This window comes from Charadrius vociferus, unplaced genomic scaffold, assembly GCF_000708025.1.
Source record: "Charadrius vociferus isolate BGI_N301 unplaced genomic scaffold, ASM70802v2 scaffold407, whole genome shotgun sequence".
Taxonomy (NCBI): Eukaryota; Metazoa; Chordata; class Aves; order Charadriiformes; family Charadriidae; genus Charadrius; species Charadrius vociferus.
In genome coordinates, this window is record NW_009649852.1 from 1,376,618 (window position 1) to 1,390,175 (window position 13,558).

Below are 13,558 nucleotides of genomic sequence, written 5' to 3' on the forward strand. Positions count from 1 at the left end.
CCGGGTCCCGGCAGCGGGAGCGAAGCCCCCCGGCACCGAGACCGAGATATCACCGGGCACCGCACCGGGACCAGCACCGGGACGTCGGGCAAAGACACCCCCGGGCACTGGGACCAAGACACCGCTGGGCACCGGGACCGCGGCACCCCCGGGCACCGGGACCGAAGCTCCCGGGCTCCGATCGCCGGGCTGCGATGCTTCCCGGGGCGGGTCCCCTCGCCTTCCTCCTCCGGTGCCTACTGCTCCTCTTCGCCGCCGAAAACAGAGCCCGGGCTCGTAAGTCCCCCTCGCTCCCCTCTCGGCTGCGCTGGGTCCATCCGTGCCTCAGTTTCCCCATCACCGGTGTCCTCAAGAAGTTGTGGGGGGAAGAGGGGCTTTGCCGGCATGGCTAGGGGCACGGGGAGGCTCCTCGCCGTGGCAGGTGCTAGTCCTCCGTGGCCAGGATGGTCCCCCACCCTGCACTGTTGGGGATGTGGCTGTGTCTCCCTCCACCCGCTGCTGTCCCTGGCTGCTTTGCGGGGATGTACGGTGCCGAGCACACTGCTGCGTGCTGGTGAGGGGGCTGTGGGGTTTCGTGGGCTGGAAGGGACATGCTGAAGGTCTTGGACCCCTCCCTCCCATGGGCTAAAGATCGCACGGGGCAGGAGGTTGAATTGCAGCCCTTCCCCTGCACGGATGCCACCCTGCAGGGGTCCATGTCCCCTCTGAGGGTGGACAGGGACATGGGCAGTTTGGGGAAATGATCCCCTCAAACCAAATGTGGGGTCTTTTCTCCATCTCCATCCCTTGTCCATCTCCATGCTAATCCCTTGTTCTCTCCTTGCTCCTGCTCCCAGCTGGCTGACTGGGGCAGGTAAGATTTGGGATGGGGAAAGGAAAGGAGGTTCAGCACTTCCTTGTACAGAAAGGCTTGAAGGGCTTGGCCAGGGCTGTTTAGCAGCTTGGTGGGTTCTGGAGGTGTTAATCGGGGCCAGGAGGTAGGTTTGGCTTGGACAAGGCACTGGGACCCCACCAACGGGTGCTGGGCACCCCTATGACATCGCAAAGTCACCTGAGCACGGCACAAACCAGAGCAGGACCCGTTGTGTCCCTACGTTTATCCTCCCCTTTAATCTCCTAAAATCCCAGTAGAGTCTGTCGGTGGCTGCATTAAGATGATTTACGACTCGCCCGCTGCCAGCAGTGCGTTAGGCACTCGGCAAATAATCGGCCTCCTGGAGCGCCGACCCAAAATGTGAGCGCTGGATTGCTTGTCCCAGCGGTGGGGCGCGCTGGGGGAGGGAAAGGCGGGCGGCTGAATGGGGCTGTGCAGAGCCTTGGAGAGCAAAATCCGGGTGAGTTTGGCTCCTTTCCCTTCCCTGGGCTCATCGAAAGCCGCCGAGCTCAGACCGCAGCATCCGTTTGTTGTGTGAGGGATGTGGGTCCGATTCCCTGCCTCTGCCAGGGCTGCGTTAACCGTGATACCCACGTTAGGAGGAAGATGGAGACATCTCCAGAAGGTGAAACAGAAGCTAGGTGAGGTGTTCGCTCTTCGGAGGTGCCTGCTGATGGTGGCAGAGCTCCTAAATTGGGCGTAAACCAGGATGAATGGGGACAGTAGGGGTTTGTCTGCTTTGGGAGGAAGCGCTGGGGTCTGTTTGTGGGATTTATAATGGTGCTAAAGGGCTGGGGACTGCGGGACAGGGACAGGATTGGAACAGGGAGGTCCGGGATCGTCCCTCAGCTCCGCATCGCTTGGGCTCTGCCACCGGCTGCATCCCGCTGTGCAGTGCGGGGGGCTCGGCTGGGGCTCCAGATGCTCCCGTGGTCGAGGGCAGGGGGTCTCGGTGGCAAGGTCTGCATCAAATCGTGGACTTTTCTCCGCTGTCCACCTCTGCAGCGCACTGCCTCACATTTTTCTCGGGGCCGAGTGCTCAGGGAGAACGAAGACAGGAATAAATTAGTTACGAGCAGGCTCATCAGCCAAGAGACCTACAGTGTCGTGGCTAAAAATAGGTGAGAAGCAGAAACGCTCGGGCTTGAAGGCAAGTCAGAAAAGAAGAATTTGCCCGCAGAAACAGGCTATTTTAGGGGATTTACACTCTCAGCTGAAAAAATAACAGAGGCACAGGTTACTGGGCCGAATGTGCTGCAGCCTGGCCACTATGAGTAATTCAGCGGCAATAGTTGAACGCAATGATGTTTTGGCTGGAGGCATTTAAACACCAGCATCTCTGGAGAGCGCGGGGCAGTGGCTTTCTCCAGGAGCTTGGAAGTTGCCATTTCATTTCTTTTTAACGTGGTCCCTGGAGAAAAGGGTGTTCGTGGGATCTGTCAGTCCTACGAGTTGGGATCCAACCTGATGAGGGACTGAGCGGTCCGAGACGGGAAGGACCTGGATGAAAAGCAAATCCTGCCAGCGGCCGGGGTAAGGGAGAGGGGAGGGCTGCACGCCCCGCTTTAGATAATCGAGCATCCCCTTGGGAAGGAGAGGAGGGAAATGGGGCCCCGTCTGCTGCTCGCAGAGCCCATGGGGATGCTCTGGGTCCAGGACTTTGCTTGGCTTCTCCCCCCTGGGGAGCTCAGCGACACTTCATGAGGCTGCGTTTGCAGAGCTGCAGAGTTTTCCAGGCTCCCAAAGTTCCGACAAGAAATTCCCAACCCAGGACTGCGCAAGGCGAGCGTGCGGGAAGTGATCTGGATGTGAGTGGAGTCATTAGGATGCCACATGTCAAGGGCCCGGTGTGTTTTAACCAGTCCCTTCGCAGCTAAGTTGCATTTTAAGCCCTTCATAAATACAGGGCTGTCACAGGAGCGCCTGGACTTTGTGTACCAGACACTGCTTTTTACACTTTATTTATGGCCGCTCTTAAAACTCGCAAACTGGTTTGCATAAATGCACCCCCGCATGCCCGGCGCGGGGCTGACTGGCAGGTGCTTGACCTCCGAAAAAGCTGTCGGGGCCAGGAGCCTGGCTCAGACATGCCCTGCTCGGGGGAGAGCTGCGGGGAGACCGTTTGGGGAAGCAGAGATGGAGGAAGGCCCGCTGCGCCACGGCATGAAACGGGGGAGAAGCAGGGTGAGACCTGCGGGATATTTCGGTAGCATCCTTGTTGGAGGCAGTTTGGTACCCAGAGTGAAAATCCCTGCTAGGGAAACTGAGGCACAAGGCTGGTGGAGGCTTTCTGCAGTGGGTGAGCAAATTGGGAGAGGTTGTTACCTTCATTTTCCGCACTTTTGGGGTCTTGCAGGTGCATTAGCCCCTCTCTTGCCACAGGTCGAGGCTTTACCTGCAGCAGGGACTCGCCTCTGGGGACTCCTCAGTGTCCTGTAGCGTGGAGGAGCTCCGATGTAAGTCAGGATCGATGCGTGGTGATCCCACGCATGCAGAGACCCAGCCGGGTAATGGGTGTGCAGATGAGAGCCGTTCCCTGGGCTGATGGAAGAGTGATGTAAAAGCAGCTGTAAACCTCCCATGACCCATCAGGACATCTCTGCTCAGGTCTGGGAAACCCCAACATGGGAGTGGGGAATGTAGGGGCAGGGGCTTGACTTTGCTGAGCATCAGTCCCTATATCCAGAGGGTGTGAGCATGGCTGAGCCTGAGCCAAAAGAGGCTTTGGCAGCAGAACATGGTATTTTGGTGGCCATCATGCTTGCATGTTTAATAGCTCAGTGTAGTTCCTGCTGGTGGGCCTGGGATCAGTGCAAGAGAACATCTGACCTGTTTTGGCCCCTGGTTCAGCCGTGGTCAAAGTGCGCAGGCAGTGGGACAGGTCACACCATGTCGGGAAACCTTTGTCCTCAGAGCCCACTACAGATGTGGAGGTGTGCAAGGAACGGGCTCAAATGGGCTGTGTCAGTGGGCTGGAGAGCTTCAAGGGAGAAGGTCTCATGGAAATGCTGGCCCGAGGGGACTTGTCTGCACCCAAGGCCAGATGTCCGGGGGTGGTCTGACCAACACTGGCCAGTTTGATGGTTCAACAAGGAGGCTGTGTGGTCTTGCCCATCTCCCCTTGGTTCATGGTCTCCCACTGAATCTAAAGCAGGTCATGAAGATGCAGGATGGCATGGTGGATGGTGTATGAAGCTGTTGAGATACGTCCCAAAGAGGCGTCAGGGCCGTTCTCATGGTGTGAGAGGGATGTTAGTGGTCACCAAAGGCAGTGCAGGAAGGGTTTCTCCATGCCATTCAGTTTGTCACCTTAGACTGATGTTTCTAGACCATCTCATGAAGGTGCTGCTCCAGGGGGTTCATAGAGTGTCTCAGAGCCTCCGTGGTATCCTCTTCTGGGGTTTAAATCTCCTGGTAGCTGGAAAGCTTCCTGCAATACCTGTCTTAAATCTTCCAGGATTTGCCCCAAGCTGACTGGTTCTTCTTGTCCCCGCCATGGCCAGAGTTCATCCTTTTCTTTGTAACTTTGTTCTTTCTTGCCTTGTCCTCCCCCTCATACTTTCCATCTCATATTACATACCATCTTTACTGTCCAGGATGCAACTAATAATCATTAATGACAATGTTAATCAAAGTAAACCAGGACTTGGGCACAGCCTTGAGCATTGTTTGGGGGTGTCTGGACTCTTGCTGTGGGTGCTGATGCCAACTTGAGCTTTGAGCTGGCCAAGCCACTGGCCCCAGACCCTGGCCTGGGGTGTTCAGTGGTTTGGTTGTAACCAGGTTCTCCTCAACCAAGAAAACACTGGAGCCACAGCAGAAAATGGCTGTTGGACGAGGAATCAGGGAGAAACCTTCCTCCTCCATGATGTCCCCAGCAGAACTGTTTGGGGTAGGCAAGGCAGAGCAGCTCCTGCATGGAGGAGTAACTCTACGCAGCATCTCCCACCCTCCCTCTGAGCACAGGACTTGCTGCTGGGTGGCAGAGGAATAATTTCCATGGTTTTCAGTTGGTTTTTCTCATTCATAAAACCCATAATGGTACTCTGAAGAGCAGGGTCTTGTCTTCGGGGCTTCTTGTATTTGAGAAGAAACTGATTAGATGGGACCTGTTCCTGGAGGTGTTTGCAATGGGAATTGTTTGCCCCTTCCCACCTCTGCTCCTGCTTCCAGGTCCCGTAGGGCCACCTCCAAGCATGGATCTTCTGGCTTGCAATCAGCAAGCTGTGGTTGTGTCTGCAAGGTGGCGTGGACCAGGCTGGTCCGCTGTCTTCTCCTGCTCAGGGATCGCGTGGTCCTCGGGAAGGAAAACAAGGTGATGGCTTCATCTGGATTTTTGGTACTGCAGCCTTGAAAACGCTCCGCAGCTCAGGAGCCCTCTCTGGAAAATGAAAAGTAAAACAACGTGACTTTTGTGAGCGTGCTTTTGCCGAAGACGCAATAAATAAGGAGACTGAACGGCACGGGAGCAATTTACTGCCACAAATGGTTTTTCACTCCGAGTGAATTGGGAAGATATCCAAAGTTTGACCTCTGAAAATGAAATTATTAGCCTGGCATGGGAAAAAATGATCCAGAGCCTCCAGCTTTTAAGCCTCCTCCTTCCATCCATCCCCAGCTTGCTTTTAACCAAACATGCCGGCGCCTCTTGCCAAATACGCGGCATAGTGCTACTGAGATGCGGACAAGTGTCTGCTGCTGCCCAGCGCTGCCAGTCGGCTTTAATTTTACCAGCGGGCCCTTTGCAGACATGAATCAGGCTGCTTTCGAGGGCTGGACCCAAACCAGGGCTCCACTTGTGATTAAATGTTTGAACGAAGCAGCCAACTGGCATGGGAGCCTGCGAGCTGAGCGGGGCCGCGTCACATGAAGGCAACTTGATTTCTTCACCCTCAGCGTAATTCATGAAGATGCTGCAAGCAGGGAAAAATGAAGTCATTTTCTCACCCTTTTGCAAAATGATGATTTTTTTTTTTAGTTCAGTGGATTTTTTTTTTTTCCCCTTTCTCCTGGGTTTCTGCAGTTTCCAGCCACGTGCTCCCCGTTCTTGCGTGGTTTGCTGTAAGCTCATGTCGTGCGTGGCCAGGGACATGGGTTTGCTGACTTGTCAAGAGGTTTGGAGCAAGCTATGGGGACAATGTAAAGACCTGAGCAGGGAAAAGGATGGAAAAAGTCTCTGCCTGTCCCTGTGATGGCATCCACCCCAAAATCATTGCAAACCTCCGCCTCTGCAGGTACAACCCTGGCCCCACACCACTGTGCTTGGACTAGGTGGTCTGGACAGCTGATGGCCACCTCCTTTGAAGGTACAACTTGGTGAATCATGTGCTTGAAGCCATCAACTTAATGAGGAGCTCAGGGCTGCCGGCAGACCTGTATAGCTTGAGTTGGAAGGGACCCATAAGGATCATCATAGACCCTTAGGGGTCCTCAGGTAGGGCTGCCCTTCCTGATGGTCATGTGGACCAGCCATGGTAGAGCATCACTTGGGTTCACCCTGGGGATGGTCAGAAGCTGGAGGAGGGACGGAAGCCCACCACAGTGTATTCATATGAGTTTGGCCTAGTTGGTGGGAGAAATATGTTAAGTAGGTCGCATCTTCAGCTTTGTCAAGGTGGGACAACGCTGGTCAGGCTCTCTAGACCACTGTCACCAGGTGACAGTGCAGAGCATGGGATGGCTTTTAGCATCATTGTGGTGGTGGACACCAACAAATTCATTCTGGGGACCCTCTGCTATTCATTGAGGAGTTCTTCCAGCAGTGTGGCGGGGTCAGCACCCACTAGCTTGCCCAACCACGTGGCAAGCAGCAGAAGCTGGGCACCATGCCTCGGAAAACAGCCCTCTGCCCTCTCCCCATGTCCCCAGGGTGCTGCAAGGTTTTTAAAGACCCATAAATGCTTCAGGGGCCATAAATGTCTCCACTGCCATCGTGCAACGTAATCACCCAAACTACTTCAAATCCCCCTGATGACATAACCTTTTAAATCACCTTCAGTTTTTAGTGGGGCTGTAAGCACTGAAACCATTAATAACACACATGGGCAGGCATGTGATTTTTTATGAAAGAACTTAAGCCCCGACGTGTCCCTCCAGCTCATTGAGGCTTGGGGATATGCCACCGGAGAGCAGAAGCAGCTCCCAGGCTTTGGTGGGAGTTACGGGGTCTGGATTTCTGCAGGTCCAACCAGGGTCGGAGCTTGGTCCTGCAGGACCAGGAGACGCTTTTTGATGTGAACATTAAGGATGACTGAACTGGGTGATTATGGCCACAGTTTGTCCCACAGGTCCTGCTGCAGGCTGGCCTCATCCTGCCAAAGAGTTGGTGTGTAACTAAGGGTTTGGAGATGGAGGTGGTTGATAGGGACCTGCTAAAATCTGGGCAGAGGCAAGATCTCTGACGAGGATCTCCTTCACCAGTTGTGCTGGGCACCATCGCATCCCTCTCCTTGTGCCGTGGCAAGGTTAAACTCATGCCAGTATACGCAGGGTTGGATTGTTTCTGGGGCAGACACCTCCAGTTCAGGAGCATGGCTGGAAACTGGCTCTTCTCAGGATGATAGGGTCAGGGAGGAATAGAAAAATACATGTCTTTGTGCTTTTGGGGGCAAAAAGTGGAGGAGGTGGACTTGCTGTCCCCATGGACAGCCCCATAAATGAAAAGCATGGTTCAACCCACTCCAAACAGATCAGTGCCACATCAAGCTCGGTAAAGCCAAGGGGCTGAGCCTGGTGGGATGGGGCAAGCCAGCATGGTCCTGCTCCTTAGGGCTGATGCTGGGCTGCCTGTGCACTGATAGGACTTGTTCAGAGGTCCTTGATAGAACGAACTGAAGCTCTTAGGGGGAGCAAAAGGTTTTCTTTCAGAATGTGTTTCTACCCAAAAATGTCTTTTTTTCTTCTTTTTTTTGGGTAACAGTGAAAATGTCTCCTAAACTCAGGCTCTCCTATCCCTTTCCCCCGACTCACAGACCTTCTGGGAAAAATTCAGTCTCATAGCATCACCCCGAAACTACCTGTCCATCTTCAAATGGGCATTTCTACTGACATATTTGAGAGATGCAACTCTAATTTATGCCTCAAAACCATTCTGTTCCTTCCTTGCAAAGGGAGTCCAGCTTGCTCAGAGGAGTTGCCAGCTGGTCAGATAGGTCCCAGGCTAAAAGAAACACCAAATCATGGCAAAAAAATGGCTTTTGGGGAAAGTATTCAGCCTGGGGTTTGGTGGATGGGATGTGGCCATCAGCTGCTCATGGGGGACAGCATGAAGGCACCTAGCTGTCATAGAATCATAGAATGGTTCGAGTTGGAAGGAACCTTGAAGATCCTCTAGTTCCAACCCCTGTGCCCTGTGCAGGGACACCTCCCACTAGACCAGGTTGCTCAAAGCCCCATCCAACCTGACCTTGCTCTTCTTATCAGGGAGAGAGGAGACCTCTCCCAAGGACCGTTCCTTTATCTCACATAGCTTCTCCTGGTTGACTTTCAGGGCCGGATATGTTCTGCGACTTCAACGGCAAGAAATACAGCCCGGGCGAGAGCTGGCACCCCTACCTGGAGCCACAAGGGCTGATGTACTGCATCCGCTGCAGCTGCTCCGAGGCACGTCCCCCATGAGGTTCCACTGGGTTTGGTGGGGCTGCTACTGCCTTGGGGCATCACTTTGGCAGCTTTTAAGCAGATCAGTTCTGGTGTCTAATTTGACCAGAGAAGCCCTTTCCAGTCCCACAGGGACATTGGATTAATCTCTTTCCTTCTGAAAAATCCCCGTGGGTTTGTTGGGTTGACTTTGTGAGGGAGCTGTCTTAGCAGTGCCAGTGGGCTGTGGGTGGAGGTGGCTCAGGGTTGCTGTGGGACCACAAGTGATCTTTGATGATGGTGAGACCATGAGCTGGCTGGGTTTGAGCCGGGGATGGAGATGTCCTTGGCTGGGTGAGCTACACCAGCACAATCTGTCATGATAAAGTGGCCATCATCCAACATCTTACTCCTCGTGCAGGGGTGAACATGTAGCTGACCAAACTGTCTTTCTCTCTATCTCTCCCCAGAACACCAACATCAGGTGCTACAGGATCCAGTGCCCGGCTCTGCAGTGTGCCAGTCCCATCACGGACCCCCAGCAGTGCTGCCCACGGTGTCTCGGTAGGTGGACATCCAGTGGGGAGGAGATGACAGGGTGGCCGTGGTCCTGCAGGGCATCCCTCAACAGCAGTCACTTGAATGCTCACGCTTGGAGCAGCGCAGCGATGCTGGCGCTGGCCCTGCTCATGGGCTCATGGCAGCAACGGCAGCTCGGGCTGCTCACATTGCTTTTTGCCCCCAAAAAAGTAATTTTGATGGAAAAGGTCTCTCTACCAGACCACTTTCTCCAACTTCCCCCTCCATGATCCCGAGAGCCTTGTAGGGACAAAATGTCAGTTCACAGTTTGGGCGTAAACCAGAAGCTGGCACTTTATTCAGACCATTTGCCAGCAAAATGTGCTGGATACAGGAAAAAAAAAAAAGGAAGATTTTTAAACACAGTTCTTGAATTTTTCCCTCCCCTGGATGTAATGACCTTCATCATCAGATGAAGTTGGGTAAAAAGGGCTTCTCCAATGGGCTAAAAATTAAAAATACTTTTTTTTTTTCTGATTTTTTGTTTCTAATTTCCCAAATTGCCAGTAGTTTTTGACTAGCTTTGCCGCCACTCTGGCATGGCAGGGGACAAGACCCTGGGAGGTCAGACTTCCAGGTTTTCCCTGTGTGCTGAGCTCAGCGCGGTCAGGGCAGCCCCGTTCTCCAAAAGCATTTCGGCCATGCAATGTCCTGGCCACTTCTTCTTTATACCTGCGGTGTGTGAAGGTCTCCTTATCCTTTTGGGTTGGGCTGGTGGGGAATCTGCTGGGCATCCATGCTACATCGGGGTCAGGCAACGGCTGACTCTTATCCCATCGCTTTCTCCTCTTCTTTTCCAGAGCCGCATTCCCCTTCTGGCCTCCGGGCACCCATCAAGTCCTGCCAGTACAACGGGACGACCTACCAGCAAGGCGAGATGTTCACCACCAGCGAGCTCTTTCCCAGCCGCCAGCCGAACCAGTGTGTGCAGTGCAGCTGCTCCGTAAGCTACCTGCGAGTCCGTGGGAGGTGGGGAGGGTTCAGGGTCGGCTCCTGCACCCCAACAGTGTCCCACCAGGTCAAAAACCTCATGAGGATCATGGCATGGTAGCAGCCCATGGTGGGATGGTTTATCGTTAGGATCGGGTTATCAGTGCAGTAGATTGAGCTTCCTCTGAAATGGTGCTGGGTCCTCCCTGCCCAGTGACTAAGGACCACCACAAAGCTGGGTGCTTCCCCCTCTGACCGGGTGCGTTGTCTGACCTTGACCCTGAGCAGGGTGTGCTGCAAATGTCTGCTTGTCCCTGGGGTCAGAGCCCAAAGCACTCGCCAGCATCTCCTCCCTGGTGGGAACAGCACAAATAAGCCACTCCAAGGGTGGGTTATTCACTGGAGATCCCACAGGCCAGTTCTGGGTGGACCCTGCTGGGGCTCCTTGGGGTGGGCAGGGGGACATCCTTGTCCCCATTGAGCACACCAATGGGTGCATTTGCCTGCTGTGAGAAATAGTGCTCTGGGGCTGTCCCCGCAGCATCCGTCTGTCCCACCAGGCCCACTGAGGCATCGTATGGCAGATGGCCAGCAGATTGGACAACCGGGAGGCTTTCCCTGTACATGCTTGATGGAAAGCAGATGGGGTTTGTAGCCATGGGGGTCTGGGGGCTCAGTGTGCCTGCAAGGCAACGTGGACATGAGGTGGGCTTCAGAAGTTCTTGGGATGTCCAGTCCGGTGTTAAGCTGGTGAGATTGAGCTGAGCTCCAGTAAGGATTTGGTGGCTCCCAACTGCTGCTGGGTGACTGGGTCTTGTGGTGCCTTCAGCAGCCAGCTGCTACCCTGCATGGCTGGAGCTCATCCCCCAACGCAGCCAGGAGATGACAGCAGAGAGTGGAACCTAACAGTCAGAGATGGCAATGGGCAGGCACCTAGCAATCTTCAGTCTCTTTGCTTGGATTTAAGTGGAAGCTTGAACCCAAGGCTGAGATGTGCTTGAGCACCAGGAGCTGGTCTCTTCTGGAAACTCCTGCAGTGTGTTCATGAGCCCACTGGGCCATTGTGTGCGGAGCTGTGCCCTGGAGAAGGGCTGTGCGTGTGCCTTCCAGGCTGTCTACAAAAAGCGTTTGCAGGAAGCATCTGCCTTCCACACTGAGTTGCATGACCATTGCATGCCCATCTTCCTTGATGGTCCTGGTTGCCCTACATGAGGGCTGCGACAGCGGCCAGGATGCTGTGTTGTCCTCAGCATGCATGCCCATGGTGGATTGCCCGTCCACCATCCATTGCCAGCACCGGAGGGACGTTCCTTCTCTGTGAGCCTCCAGCAATGCCCTGAGACAGGGCTTGGCTCCGCTTTGCCCAACCCTCAGGCTGGGATCCTGCAAAAACCCATCAAAAACCGAGTCCTGACGCTTTGCTTGGGAGACGTGAGGCAGCCTGGCCAACGGCGATGGGGAAGGTGTGTGGAGCGCTGGGTCGTGTGTGCCAGGAGCTGAGTGTTGGGAGATAAATGGAGCAGCTCCTCCTCCTTCAGAGGGAGTGAGGAAGAGGGATTGAAAGCGTCGACGCTGGACTTGGACGCTATGGGGAACTGCTCATACTGGCTGCAGCCTCTGCTGTAGAAAAGAAGAGGGTTGCAGACGTGGCTTTCACCACCCATTGCACAGAGCCCTTGGATGGGACCAGGCTCCACTGCTCTGTGCTTTGCTTGCAGCAAATAGTTGGACTAAGCTTGGCCAGGAAAGAAAAAGTGGGGAGAGAGACCCCAAACCACCTGCCTCTCTCCTGCCTTGAGCACGCACACGGTGGTTACCATCAGCTGATGCTTGAGAGTAAAGTATCCGTGATACCAGAACTGCTCCGAGCCTTTGGTGCTTGTCCACACCTCGGAGCTAAGTGGCTTGGAGCTAGGTGGCAAGAGGAATAGTTTAGACGTAGAAATTATACAGCTTTTGAGGCTGGTTCCTCTTTTACGGACCCCAACTGAATGCCAGCCTACCATGCTGGGGAGAAATGCCGGGAAGGAGCCCTCGTATCTGACTGTATGTGCCCCCCTGGCTCTGCTATCCCATCCACCACCATCCCCAGCAGCCTGCGGTCCCTCGTGTCCCTCTCAGAGGCACTGGCTCTCACTCAGGCTCTGTTTATTCGGCAGGATAATGCCTTGGATACGAAGGGGAAAATAAAAGGATGGCTGTGGAGCCTTGCAGCAGCGGGGTCTCGCCGGGCTGTGTCTGATGTTGTCAGCTGCTAGAACAGCTGCGTGAACAGCTGGTCTAAACCTCTTTGAAAACTGCCCCGAGAACCAGAGCCTCCGGGATAAATCCTGCTCTTTATGACATTTGCACTTTCCTGCCCGAGGCAGGTCTTCGCTGTGAGCTTCTGGTCAGAAGGAGAAAGAAGGAAGAGGCTGCGTGGCCAAACCCCGCTCCCTGCAGGTCTGGCCCCCATGCAGGTCCCTGAAGCAGGGAGCAGGGTTTGGTTTGCAGTGACCTCCACCAGATCCTCTCATTTATCAAACTTTCTTCCTCCTCTACACATCCCCTGCACAGCGGCTTGGCTTCCTGATGGTAGAAGAAGCTGCTGTGGTTTGGTTTTCTAAGGAAATCCTTGGTTAACCTCTTGGTTTTGGTTGACTGAGAGCTTGTGGATACCCCAGAGGAAATTGCTGCATGGAGAAGAGGACCTTGCTGGTGAGGTCTGGCTGCTGCTGGGCTGCTTGAACAGCCTTTTTTTTCACCCTTCTGCAAAGCAGCAAAAACTTAGCCCTGCAGCAAACGGGTGCAAATCTGTTGACTGACGTAGGGCTGGGATGCACTGAGGTCAAGACTGGCTTTGGCCTGTGGTTTTCAGCTTGAACGCTACAGCAATGGTGTTTACCAAACTAACCACCAAGCCAACAGAAGAAGGTCTACACCTGAACGTCCATCCACAACTCCCAACCCAGCATCTTTGTGTGCTTGGCCCTGGTGTTATCAAATAACCCAAGACAGAGGGAAGGCAGAGCTACAGGGCGGACCTGGGTCTGGGTTCAGCACCAGACTTCCCCTGTCCACCTTTCTTCTGGGTCCTTGTCCTGGAAGATGTCAGAGAAAAGGTTCTTGTGCCACATTGAATTGGTGGGTGTCATGCAGAGTTTACAGGTGTGTGGTGGCTATTTCAGATCTGGTAGCACTAATGATAGCTGAGAGCAAGGCACTGCCTCCCTCTTTTTGGGGAAGACCACTCCACTCATGAACAAGTAGACTGGCAATCGGTGGACCAGCTGTGCCAGGAGAGGACACAACCCACCGTGCTGTACCCCACAGGATGGAGAGGGCAGCAAGGGCAGACCTTCAGCTTTTATCAGTCACTAGATGATTGGTGATATCTGAGGATGGACTATTGGTGGGGCTTATGATTTGTGCTAGATCTGCAATTTGAAGTGTTGGCACCCCAACATGGGGGACATCCACCCCTGTCCAGATCTTGATAGAGCTGACGATGCTTTTTTTTTTTTTGTGCTTCTGTCTCCTAGGAAGGCCAGATCTACTGCGGCTTGGTGACTTGCCCAGAGCTGTTGTGCTCCTCTCCCCTAACTGTGCCGGATTCCT

General features: G+C 54.2%; 1 protein-coding gene across 1 annotated transcript in view; it reads left to right on the forward strand.

Annotated features, from left to right (window-relative positions):
• The window catches only part of CHRDL2 (chordin-like 2), a 48,821-nt gene that overhangs the window by 21,682 nt on the left and 13,581 nt on the right, over positions 1-13,558 (forward strand). Inside the window, exons 3-9 of the mRNA XM_009891017.1 lie at positions 15-276; positions 837-853; positions 3,257-3,330; positions 8,364-8,476; positions 8,923-9,016; positions 9,832-9,974; positions 13,483-13,558. The exon at positions 13,483-13,558 is cut by the window's right edge and continues 1 nt beyond it. Coding sequence (XP_009889319.1) covers positions 15-276; positions 837-853; positions 3,257-3,330; positions 8,364-8,476; positions 8,923-9,016; positions 9,832-9,974; positions 13,483-13,558 — 779 coding nt within the window. The remainder of the gene's footprint in view (positions 1-14; positions 277-836; positions 854-3,256; positions 3,331-8,363; positions 8,477-8,922; positions 9,017-9,831; positions 9,975-13,482) is intronic.